Source organism: Meleagris gallopavo, chromosome 1 (assembly GCF_905368555.1).
Source record: "Meleagris gallopavo chromosome 1, MGAL_WU_HG_1.1, whole genome shotgun sequence".
NCBI lineage: Eukaryota > Metazoa > Chordata > Aves > Galliformes > Phasianidae > Meleagris > Meleagris gallopavo.
Window position 1 is genome coordinate 183,140,291 of NC_139404.1, and position 12,113 is coordinate 183,152,403.

General features: G+C 45.3%; 1 protein-coding gene across 4 annotated transcripts in view; it reads right to left on the reverse strand.

Annotated features, from left to right (window-relative positions):
- The window catches only part of AMOTL1 (angiomotin like 1), a 68,144-nt gene that overhangs the window by 6,402 nt on the left and 49,629 nt on the right, over positions 1-12,113 (reverse strand). For 3 of the 4 annotated variants that reach the window (XM_085216349.1, XM_085216350.1, XM_085216352.1), the window contains 3 exons: positions 10,276-10,421; positions 4,087-4,236; positions 1,009-1,325 (listed from right to left, as the gene is read on the reverse strand). In XM_085216349.1, the coding sequence (XP_085072475.1) occupies positions 1,009-1,325; positions 4,087-4,236; positions 10,276-10,421 (613 nt within the window). The remainder of the gene's footprint in view (positions 1-1,008; positions 1,326-4,086; positions 4,237-10,275; positions 10,422-12,113) is intronic. The other variant, XM_085216351.1, reaches the window with a different exon arrangement.

Sequence of the window (12,113 nt, forward strand, 5' to 3'; positions counted from 1 at the left end):
GATGAGGTGAGACATCAAGAGGACTGACTCACCCACTGGGGAAACAGTCCCAAAGTCATCAAGATTGCACCATGAATGAGAAACAAAACTGCATGCTTACGAAGGTAAAAAACAGAGGAAATGCTGTCCAGACTGAAGCACAAAAGGAATGTATCGTACTGAGATCAGCACATATTTAACAAGGCAGATCTCATCTTAGAATGTATTCGGGGATTTGACTCTAAAGAAACTGGGGTGAGACATTAATTATCCTGACCCATCACTGTTGGAGATTTTGCTGCAACATATTGTGTGCTTTGGGGCACCACACTTTGACACAAACTGGAGACTACCCAAACAAAAGCACTGGAATGGGAAGGGGTTCCTACAGGACATATGAGGGATGGCTGGAGGAAGCAGGTTTAATTCAGGCCAGGAAGATACACCAGGGAATGTGTGTCTTCCAACATTTAAAAGGCTATTATAACGCTGCCAGTGACCTGTTAGTCATTGTGCACACCTGAGAAGGACAAGAATAAATTGAAGCAATCTGCAGCCAAGAGGTTTAGTTTAGATGTTAGGAGAACTTTTTTAATTTGAAGCTTAATGAAGCAGTGAAACAGGAGACTTAGACCACAACGCTTCCCTTGTTACAGGTTTTAAAATGAGGTTATAGAACCAGGCAGCAGAATGTGGGCTGGATGCAGCTGATACCAGCAACTCCAGCTGTGTGCTGTGCATAACCTGTGAATAATCTTATCAGTGCTGAGTAATTTGGCATCCCTAGCCTGGTTTGAGCTTGGTGCCTGAGTTTGGTAAACTTTTGGACATGGCTAAAAGGATAAATTCTGTCTTTAACCAAATTATACTTTACAGGTGTCACCTCATTGAGAGATGTATTAACTCTGCTGGAGAAACAGCATGGAAAGGCAAAGCAAAATCCAGCCTTGAGGAAATACCCATTCCTTATTCCTCCCCCACACTTTCTGCTGCAAATAGAGCTGCCTGCTCTCAGCAACACCATCTCACCTCTCCGTTGCAGCCGTGGCTGCAGCATTCATGGCAAAGTGCCTAATGGTGCTCTCCTCCAGATACTTCTGCTCCCACTTGGTCATGTCGGCTTCCAGGGCCAGGATCCGCTCCTCCTTCTCCCTCACCAGCTCCATCAGTGCCGGCGCATTGTGCTCGGGGAGGCTGCTGGGCTGGAAGCTGCCCTGCCTCTGCCGGAGCAAACAGCCACAGGTCATAGAATCACAGGATATCCCAAGTTGGAAGGGACCCATAAGCATCATCGAGTCCAACTCCTGGCTCCACACAGCACCATTCAAACAGGACAGGACCACCACCTGACAAGCACAGGAGCTACCAGCCCTCATTCTCCATATGGACAGCTCAGCCTTGCATTAGCACATCACTACAGGGGCTGTGTTGAGCCACCTGCACGAGGCTGGGAAAGCCTGCCCCTCATTGGATTGCAGGAGTCTGGGCAGACTGCCAAGGTGTCAGATCCCTCGATGCACAGGGATTTTGTGGGACGCACCAAACCAAGGGGAAAAGCAATAAAGCTTTAAAAGATATTTTTCTTGCCTGCCTCTGCTGGCACATCCCAGTCTAGCAGTCCCTGGAGATGCTTTGTGAGGGCAGCAGGAGACTTTCTACCCACATGGGTAGAAGATCCCCAGAGGCTGTGAGGTGGTTCCCACAGGAGGCAGACATGCAGCCATGAATGTGGAAGAGCACTGATTCTTTGGATTTACTCTGATCTATGCAGGTTTATCTTGCTCTGTTACAGGCACTCAACTACAGCACCCAAGCTGCAAGTAAAGCTGCCCTGAGCTCCTTGGTGGAGATGGGACAGAAGAGAAGGCTCTGGGAAGATGTCATTATGGCCTTCCAGTACCTGAGGGGAGCTTATAAACAGGAGTGGGACTGACTTTTTACATGGTCTGATAGTGGTATGACAAGGGGGAATGGCTTGAAACTAAAAAAGGGGAAATATAGGTTAGATGTTAGGAAAAAAATTCTTTATTCAGAGGGTGGTGAGCCAGAGAAGCAGTGGTGCCCATCCCTGGAGGTGCTCAAGGCCAGGCTGGATGGGCCCTGGGCAGTCTGAGCTGGTGGGGAGCAACCAGCCCATGGCAGGGGTTGGAACTGGATGAGCTTTAAGGTCCTTTCCAACCCAAACCATTCTATGATTCAATAAGATCCAGCTCAGAGGCTGAGTGGAATGAGCCCATACTGGGAGGATGGGCACAAAGCTGTCAGAAGTCAATATAAATAAATGGTGAGTTTTTTTAATAAAAAAGCAATTTGTTACAGTTCACAGTGTACAATATTATGCTAAGGGGGAAATCATGTTCGGCTCTTCCTTCTAGACATTTATCTCCTGGTTACAGAAAAGAAGAGACAGCTCGGCAAGACTGCAGCTTTTGGCTTTAATGCAGTAATGACATGTTTGGAAGATACTTTCTGGAATAGTGCAGTAGGGAATAACCCTTAGGAGCAACTGCTGCAACCACTCCTGCAAACCAACCAGTGCACTCAGATACTGTCAAACCCCGGCAGGAAGGCAGTGTTTTGGAAGCACAGTTACGGTCTGTAAAACAGAGCCCTGGGATGCTTCACTCCCAGTCAAAACATCTGCCAGCCCTGCATGCTCAGCCTGCAACTCCAAGTCAAAAGGATATTTTTTTGGTCCCAACATCAATCACAATGACAATACGCTGTTTGGACTCGCTTGGGTCAAGGAGCAGAAGAGACTCTGGCTCACTGTCTCCTTGCCTGCCACATCTCTTCTTGCTGATGAAGAGAAGAAAAAAGCTCCTTTACTCTGTGATGAGAAACAATTTCAGTAGATGTAACTCTGCTAAGAGAGACAGCTCTGACTGAAAACACTGGGGCATCACCGCAAGCACTGCGATTTGTTGCAATGCTGTTTCTCATAAAGCCAGAAGTATAAAAATATCCCAAAGTCTCCCATCAATACTGATAAGAGATGTGAAGTCAAAAAATCTTTCTTCTTCAAATTCTTTAAAGAGGACTGGTGTGGGCATGCAGGAGCTATGGCAACCTAAAATGCAGTTGCTAATTGCAGTTCCAAAAAAACCCATGAAGAAGGCAAGTTACAGAGGCATTCTTCTGACAAAATCATAGACACAGCCAGAACTCCCGCAGCAAGGACTTGGGTGGGAGTCCATCCCAGTTACCTAATCTATCCATTTGTCCTTCTGTCCCAGCCAATAAAGCATTTTCTAGTTCCACACAGAATCACGGAATGGCCAGGGTTGGAAGGGACCTCAAGGATCATGAATCTGCAACATGCAGGGCTACCATCCTCCCCATTTAATACTAGACCAGGCTGCCCAGGGCCCCATCCAATCTGGCCTTGAACACCTCTAGGGATGGGGCATCCATCCAGTTTTACCTTCGCTTAAATTTATTTTTCTCAAATGATCTTTCCTTTCCACCAGCATCAGCATATTATATCCCCAAGTGACTTATTTTTTAAGTCAGAGAAGAGCAGGCTAAGAAGCAATTGAGAAGAGCTACTGGAATACAACATACAATTCCATGATTCTGTGAAAACCCAGAGGACGTCTGTCTGTATAATCTGTTTGCAAACCCCCCAGGAAAGGTTGTCGCAACAGATGAGTTTCTTGACAGATATAGGAGTGAGCCCTCCAGGAGTTACAGCAGCATCAGCCTTACTGATATTGCTATCTTTTACCCAGGCAGAGATTTGATAAATGTTGTGCATCTGCTTGCTCTGCACTAAAGCCAGTACCCATGTATTGGGCACTTGATGCTGGCTGTGAACTGGAAATCCTCCCTGCAACCTCCTCATGCTTTTTTTCCCCCTTTTCACAGATAGCTGCACCTGGGGACTGGGGAGAAAGTAAGAGCCCAGAGTACCCACTCAAAAAAATAACTGCATAAGACACAAGCTACCTCCAGCAGCCCCACAGCAGAGTTCAGCAATCATCCATTGGAAACCAAGGGCTCAATGGGAAAGCCTAGCAGGCAATCCCAGCCCTAAAGCAAAGTGACTCTCAAAAGGGCTGTGAGAAGGCTCTGCACTGAGTCCCACACAGGCTATCCCTGCCTCACCTGCTGCATGCGCAGCGAGTCCAGCTCCCGCTCCAGGCGTGTGCGCAGCCGTCGCTCCATCTGCTCCCTCTTCTCACAGGCAGCCTGAAGTTGTGTCAGTGCCTGCTGTAGCTTCTCCACCTTCTCCACATAGGCCTGCTTCCTACGCAGCTGCAGGTCACAGAATAGAATCAGAGAATCATTAAGGTTGGAAAAGACCACGAGGATCACCTAGTCCAACCATCAACTCATCCCCACCATGCCCACTAACCATGCCCCTCAGTGCCACATCTACACATTCCAGGGACAGTGACTCCACCACCTCCCTGGGCAGAAAATTTTTTTCCCAATATCCAGCCTGAACTCACACTGAAGGAAGCAAAGGTTGGTTTGGGGTGGAAGGGACCTTCAAGGATCACCTAGCCCAAGCCCCTGCCATGGGCAGTGACAGCTGTCAATAGATCAGGCTGCTCAAAGCCTCTTCCAACTCTGAACATCTCCAGGGATGGGACATCCACAGCTTTTCTGGGCAACTTGTTCCAGGCTCCAAAAGTGCTGGTTCTCCTCTTCTACCCCAGCTTTCTGTCATGAATTTTGTCACTGATACTGAAAGTTTTGGGGGATTGTAGCTTCAAGGTTGAAACTTGATTTAAACCTCTGATTTGGTGAGAGTGAATGCTGGAACAAACAGGCTTTGGCAACACCAGTCAAGCCCATCTGTAATCTGGGTGGTAATAGCGGTGTTTGGGGTCACTGCTAAAACCACCATGATCCCGTTTGGGGCTTCTGATCTCATTTATTAGTGCACTTGTTTGGGAAGCTTTTCAGAAGCAAGACAGGAGGCAGAAAAATGCATTAACCCTCAGTGACGCTGGTGAACAACTAGATATATAAGAGACTGAGAGCTGGCTAGGCCAGAGCCAAGACAGTATTCTGAAGCCTATCTTATTTTTAAACACTTAAATTGCTACTGAACTGCAATGTGAGTTCCGACAGACATTTTTTTCCTTGTGTGATGCTGGATTTGCTTAGGTTTCCTCCCAACATTTATAGCGATAATAAAATTAATTTTTCTTAAAATTCTTTTTCCACCATCTCAAATCCATCCAGGTCACAGATGGAGTGAAACTGCTCACAGCGAAAGCAAAACTGATTGAAGCAAAGTTCTGGCTTCCCATCCAGAACCAGCCACCTGCAGTGTGACCTCCCTAGCCCTGCTGTAATTTGGGCTAACGCTCATACTCCCACAAACTGCAGATTATAATCCTCACTGGTGTTTGGCAGGAGTAGGAAGACTGCATTCCTTGGGAGCTGATGACTGCAAAATAGACGCACTGATGGCTTCTTAGTGAATATGCTGTTTTGCAAGTAGAAAAGTGCCTGTGCCACCTCCCAGCTGTGTGAGCACAGATCCGAGACGTGACGTGGGCTCCCAATCCTCATCTGTGTCCCCACACATCAGTCAGAATTTGGCCTTGCAGCAGCCCTTTAGGGCTCAGGATTCACACACTTATGCATGAGTGCTCCTTTGTAGATGTGGGTGAGGCCAAGCACGTTTACTGCCTTAGCAATCAATTTTGTTAGATATGCAACAAGACAGTTCCCACATTCATAAACTTATAGGAAAGTTCTTGAGCCAAATCTGACCTTTTTTCATCCTGTCTGCAGATTTGTAAGAAATATTTCATCCATGTGCACTTAAGAATCAAAGTACAACATGTTGTCATTGAAATTAATGGCTTGCTAGTTGAGTACACATCTGTGAGGGAGGAAGGTTGTAATCAGAAACACATGATTCTAAGCTCCACTGCCTTGTGGAGTCACAGACTCAAAGGAAAAATGGCTGGAAGTTAGCTCAGCAGGTACCAGTCTATCCTCCTGCCACCAGGTAGGATCAACTCTACCTAAGTCACAGGCTGGAGTGCTGGGTGGAGAGGAACATGATGAGCTTCAACAAGGGCAAGTGTACAGTCCTACACCCAGGGAGGAATAACCACATGCATGAGTAGAGGTTAGGAGCTGACCTGATAGAGAGGAGCTCTGCAGAGAAGGACTTGGATGCCCTGGTGGGCCACAGGTTGGCCAGAAGCCAGCAGAGTGCCTTTGTAGCCAAGAAGGCCATTGAAATCCTGATCTTCATCAAAAGAAGAGTGGCCAGCAGGTCGAAGGAGGTGATCTTCCCCCTTCTACTCTGCCCTGGTGAGGCCACAACGGGGGTATTGTGTCCAGTTCTGGGCTCCCCAGTTCATGAAAGACAGGGAACTGCACAGAGGGCCACAAAGATAAAGAGGGGTCTGGAGCATCTCTCTTATGAGGAGAAGAGGCTGGGAGACATGAAAGTGTTCAGCCTGGAGAAGCCTGAGAGGGGATCTTACCAATGCTTATAAATATCTAAAGGGCCAGAATCAAATGGATAGTCCTGGGCTCTTTTCAGTGGGGCCAGGTTCTTTCCAGTGGTACTCAGTGACAGACAAGGAACAGTGGGCACAAACAGCAACACAGGAAGTTCCATATAAACATGAGGAAGAACTTCTTTACTGTGAGGTGACAGAGCACTGAAACAGGCTGCCCAGAGAGGCTATGGAGTCTCTTCCTATGGAGATACTCAAGACCCACCTGGATGCCTACCTGTGCAACCTGCTCTAGGGAACCTGCTTTAGCAGGGGCTGGACCTGATGATCTCCAGGGGTCCCTTCCAACCCATACAGTTCTCTGACTGTATGAAAACCTGGTGGACGTCTGTATAATCTGTTTGCAAACCCTCCAGGAACATGGACACCACAGCCTTCCCCTACAAACTACTTCATGACCTATTTTCCTTTGCTGCTTGAAAACTTTTACCCTAATGCCTAATCTGGCTTTCTCTTTTGCAATTTAAGCAAATTACTTCTTGTTCTGCTTCCAAAGTGTGATCTACTAGAGCAAGAAGCATTTAATGAAACAATTCACGTATTCACAAAATCAGCAAACTTGTCTGAATGCTGCTCTTGTCCCAGTGGTTAGGAAAATAAAGATGAAGAGCTAAGGCCAAAAGGGGCTGATCCAAACCTTGTCTCCATGAAGCAAAAAAGTCTGAGAGACCAGTGGGTCTTACGAAAAAATATCTGCTCTGGGAACTAAACTCCGGTTTGAGTTACAGAACAGCAATTGGGAAAAATCTACAGAGTTGACTGTAAGAGATGGAGGATTCACTGACTTGCTACGTAGGTTGTTTCCATGTTAATGACTCTTTTCTTCTGGGCTGATTTGCTCAGCTTTAGCTCCCAAACACTGCATCTCATTATCTCACCTTATGTTAAAAAGCGATGTTTAATCTGGCTGACAGCAATCGCTTCTTAATCTTCACGTGTATGGACTCAAGCTCAGCCATCTCTTAACTTTAATTGTTCACAGCAAAGAACATCTTCTGGGCTTCAAATAAATTCTATGGCTCTTTCCTGACCCTTCTCCAATTATTCAGTCCTTTCTCTGACACAGTTCCAGCAGCAGTGTCTAAATGACATGTGGTGATAATACCACCTACATACTTCTGAATTAAATCCTTCTACTAGCAAGCACTCAAGATAATGTAGATTTACATAGTATATTATGTTAATTCAACTTAGTAGCTGCTGCTTATTTCTCTTGATTTGAAAAGCTTTTAAACTCAATTACATTTTGGTGCTACAAGAAATCTGTGTGGAATTACAAAGCAGTGCATGAGGTAGAACTCAATAATAATCATCATCTTTATGTGAGTGATTTTTTGTTTCTTTCAGTATATCCCAAATTATAATAAGAATACCTGGTTTGAGATGAAGACTCAAAACTTGAAGATTATCTGGTTTGCATATGTGTCAAACTGATCTCCAAGAAGTGGAGATTGTTAAAATGTGATTTCTTTTAGTGATGGAACAAGCCAAAAGCAAGGGAAAGTGGGATGAGGAGTTTGGGTACATGCTGACAGTCACAGTTTAACCATGCAGTGCCCAAAGTGCTTGGCACCGCACTGCACTGAAACCACAGCAGCTGTGAGAAAGCTCATTTAACTCCTCCTAGAATGAAAACCACTTAAGCACTACTAGCTTAACATGGGTCTGCTGAGGCTGAGAGCTCTGACTAACTCTGGGGAATGTGGTTGCATCACATTCATTCACTGTCAGCCTTTGGATCGAACATACCCTGCGGCACACGAGTTACCACCTCTGTAACACCTAACATGCCCCAGGCATGAGGTTATCATCTATGTAACACCTACTGTGCCCCAGTCTTGAGGTTATCGCCAAGTAATACCTAACATGACCTGGGCAGAAGATCCCTAACCCACTTTGAGCAGAAGATCACTTCTTGAGGAATACCAAACACGGAGGACCTTACCAGATCTCTAGACAGGAATATTTGTCCTCTCTCAGTTTAACTTGTAATCATGCCATCCAGCAAAGGCATATTTTTATTGGAAGACTAGGCTAGGAACTGGCAACTGCAAAGCTTTTAGACACAAAGCCTTAAGACTGCAAATGTATTTACAGGTTAAGGACAGCTTCTTACACCACCTGCCTTCACCAGCGTACGATTAGCAAGTTGGTATTACCTGCCAGTATCGCACTGACAGTCTGTGGAGCAGCCAGAAGCTAAACATGTTTCTTCCCATTCCCTGTGTGATGCTGTGATTGCAGGAGCAGGTGTTGCTACCTAAAGCATTTCTTTATTCAGCCACTTTATAAGAAAATGTAAATAGAAAAGCTCTGGTTACCTTTAAGGCAAACAGTATCAAGTGAGTAATGGACAGATTAAAGCTACACTAGCTCCTGCAGCTATCCCAAAGGGACTGCCCTAAATACACTGGGAAGATGAGCAGTTTAACAAAGGAGCACTTAAACTTAATGGGATCCTCTTTCCTGCTGCTGAGTGTATTTGCCAGAGGCAATGGAGTTTTAAAAATGTTTTCAAACAAGAAGTCAGAATGGTCTAGTGGTCAGGAACCATACAGCATTCACCTTCAGTGCTTGAAAACCACCAGGTTGTGAGTAATCATTAATTAGCCTACATGAGGGTCTGTCTTGAACTGCATCAAGTTACTTGCAGGTATTTGAAAACAGACCTTGTCCACTCCTCACAAGACATCTGGCAGGATTCATCCCCAGGCCAACCTCTGTGAGAGTGCAGCTAGGAAATGAGGACCAAAGGGAACAGACCTGACCAAGAGCATGCCAGCATTCTGTGCTAGGTGAGAATTCTTCCCCTCACTAATGGAGCCTACTCAGACAGTCAAGACTTTTTATTTTATTCCCCATAAAACATCTTCCTTCTTTGCTGGTCCCAGGGCCTGATATTTCAGGGTCAAAAAGTACTATTACAACAGTCCTGTCTTATCTGCCAGAGCACACAGGCTTTCAGCTAACTATTATTTGCAACTTCTCATTGAAGGTCCATAAGGAACACAATAAATTGAGATTTATTGATCTCCAGTAACAGAGCACTGACATCACTCTTGGTTATTGCTAATACCGGGCATTATTTCCATTTTGAACTTGCTTAGCTTCAGATCCAGCTACTAGAAGTTGTACTGTATTTTCCAGTTTGACGAGCCCTCTGTTCTTAGGATTTGTCCTCCTGTTTGAATACTGATTTTCACTATTAGGCTTACATGACCATTTTTAAGAATGCCTTGGGGGTTTTGCATATATGACACTTTGGGAGTCTTGTGGTACAACAGGCTTTTTCAGCCTTTAGATAAATACTGTAATTCCAAATCCTGAAGGTTTTGCCTGTAGCCAGATCAGTTCATTCTTTGAAGACCATAATTCACATGCAAAGTTGCTAAGCCCCAGACTGCTGTGCTGCAGTGCACTCCTGGAATTCTCTGAGGAGATATGGGATGTACCAACATCACATGTTTATATCACAGTTTTGAATCAGTGAGTCACCTTTTTGTCTGACATTTCTACTAAGCCCTAACAATACCTCAGCCATCGACTATTCCAGTTTAGTGATGCTCCTGATTACATGTTGAAAGCTCTGCCCAGAAAACATCTATGGTTGTGGTCTCCTTTAATTGCTTTCCTGGCTCAGTGTTGTACAGCTATGCATTTTCTCTGCTGGATGGCTACCACATGGGAGCAGGAAGACATGCCACACGATGGCCAGAATAGATTCAGGACTGGGATGGAACAAGTCTTATCTGCAAGCTACCATTAGCATTGGAGCAGAGGAATGATGCCCATGCCTCACCTCCTCTTCCAGTTTGATGACTTTGGCTTGAGCATTGTTTAGGGCCTGGTCAAGGATTTCAATGTGCCTGCGTTGATCCTCATTGGCAGAGCGCATGGCTGCCAGCTCCATCTCCAGCTTCTCCTTCTCTTTCAAGTGTTCCTTGTCTGGAAGAAAGACAAGAACATGGTGGATAAGATTTAAAATGACATTAAAAAATAAAGCTAAGTTCAGTCAGCTCTTCTCATAATTTTCCTTCAGCAACAAAACTCACTATCAATTTTGCTGACAACCTACATATCGAAAAGCTCAGCTCCATCTATACGAAGAAATTCTTTACTTGGAGGGCGGTGAGGCCCTGGCTCAGCTGCCCACAGAGCTGTGGTGCCCCATCCCTGGAGATGCTTAAGGCCAGGTTGGATGGGGCACTGGGCAGCCTGAGCTGGTGGGGGGCAACCAGCCCACAGCAGGATGGGAACTGGGTGATCTTTAAGGTCCCTTCCAATCTAAGCTATTCTATGATTCTGTGATCTATCTCTGCTCTGACAGCACTGAGAAACCATTTCAGGAAATACAAATATCGCAGTCTGACTGCTGGATCTCCAGAGTCAGACTGCAAACAGTTAATGAGGAGAGGGAACAGGGGATGGAAGTTTCATTCAGTGAAATCTGAGATTTCAAAATCTGGCCTTCGTTCTGAATCATGGCAAAAATAGAGCATTTGGAAAGCCTCCAAGAAGGAATATTTTCTCCAAAAATTAATTTGGCACCAATTACATCTTGTTTTGACTTTTGACTTTTTTAAACACAGTATTACAAAATGCATTATCCTTTAATTGAAGCAAAAAGTTGCTCCAAAACCATCAAACTGTGGAAGATCTGCCTCTAACATCCAGTTCCCCCAGCAGGGACGCTCAAGTCATGAAGGCCCTCCAGCCACCTCCTCATCTAGTCACTGAGGAGGGACAGGACACCTCACATGGCTTTTTTCAGAAATGAATTGCCCCTTGAAGGATCTTACTCTTCCTTAATCATAAGCAGGATATGATCAGCTTTAATTTACTCCCTCTTCATAGGTGTCTGCAATGAGGGGAGACAAATATGAGCTGAGCCATGTGGAGGAAGGCACGAATGGCTCAGGTGAGCCCAAACCCATCTGGCCACCTCTCTGTCCTAAAAGGAGAAATACAGCACTCAACAAAAACAGACCCTGAAGCAACACAGCCACACCAGCCTCTGCATAGCACTGAGACTGCTGGGCACTCTACTTTGCCGACCAGCACTGGGAGCCATCAGAGTAGGATATGGCTTTTGGCTTTCCACATTGGCCAGGAACTTTAAATCTGACACACAGGCCTCATCATTCAGCACATTTACTTTGGTCTGATTCACCAGAAGAAACATGACTGTCTATTGTATGAAAGTGTAAATCTGGGAAAAAGATCAATTCACTAGATGGTGAGGAAGCCAGAAGACAAATGCTATTTCAGTCTTGAGGCATTCAAGCATCTCATATTAGGACCAGGCTTGCTGTGCTCTGAGCTTGAAATCTGTCATATGAGGACAGTGTGCACAGCACCAGGACCTGAGACATACACTTATGACTCTCATCCAAAGCACTCCAACTAAGTTTTCTATTCCCTCCCCTAAAATGAGGATAAGATCATGTTGTACACAGAAAGACTGTTGAACACGCTGGAAAGCTGGCAAGAAAAATTTACCTAGCAGCACTTTCCTATACTGTATTAATTTTTAGTTAGAAAGGACTTTACTAAATATACCTCAAATTCTCACACACATACAAGGCGTCCTTGTAAGTAAAAAAATTGGTTTTACTGTACTACACTGTGCATATCCCT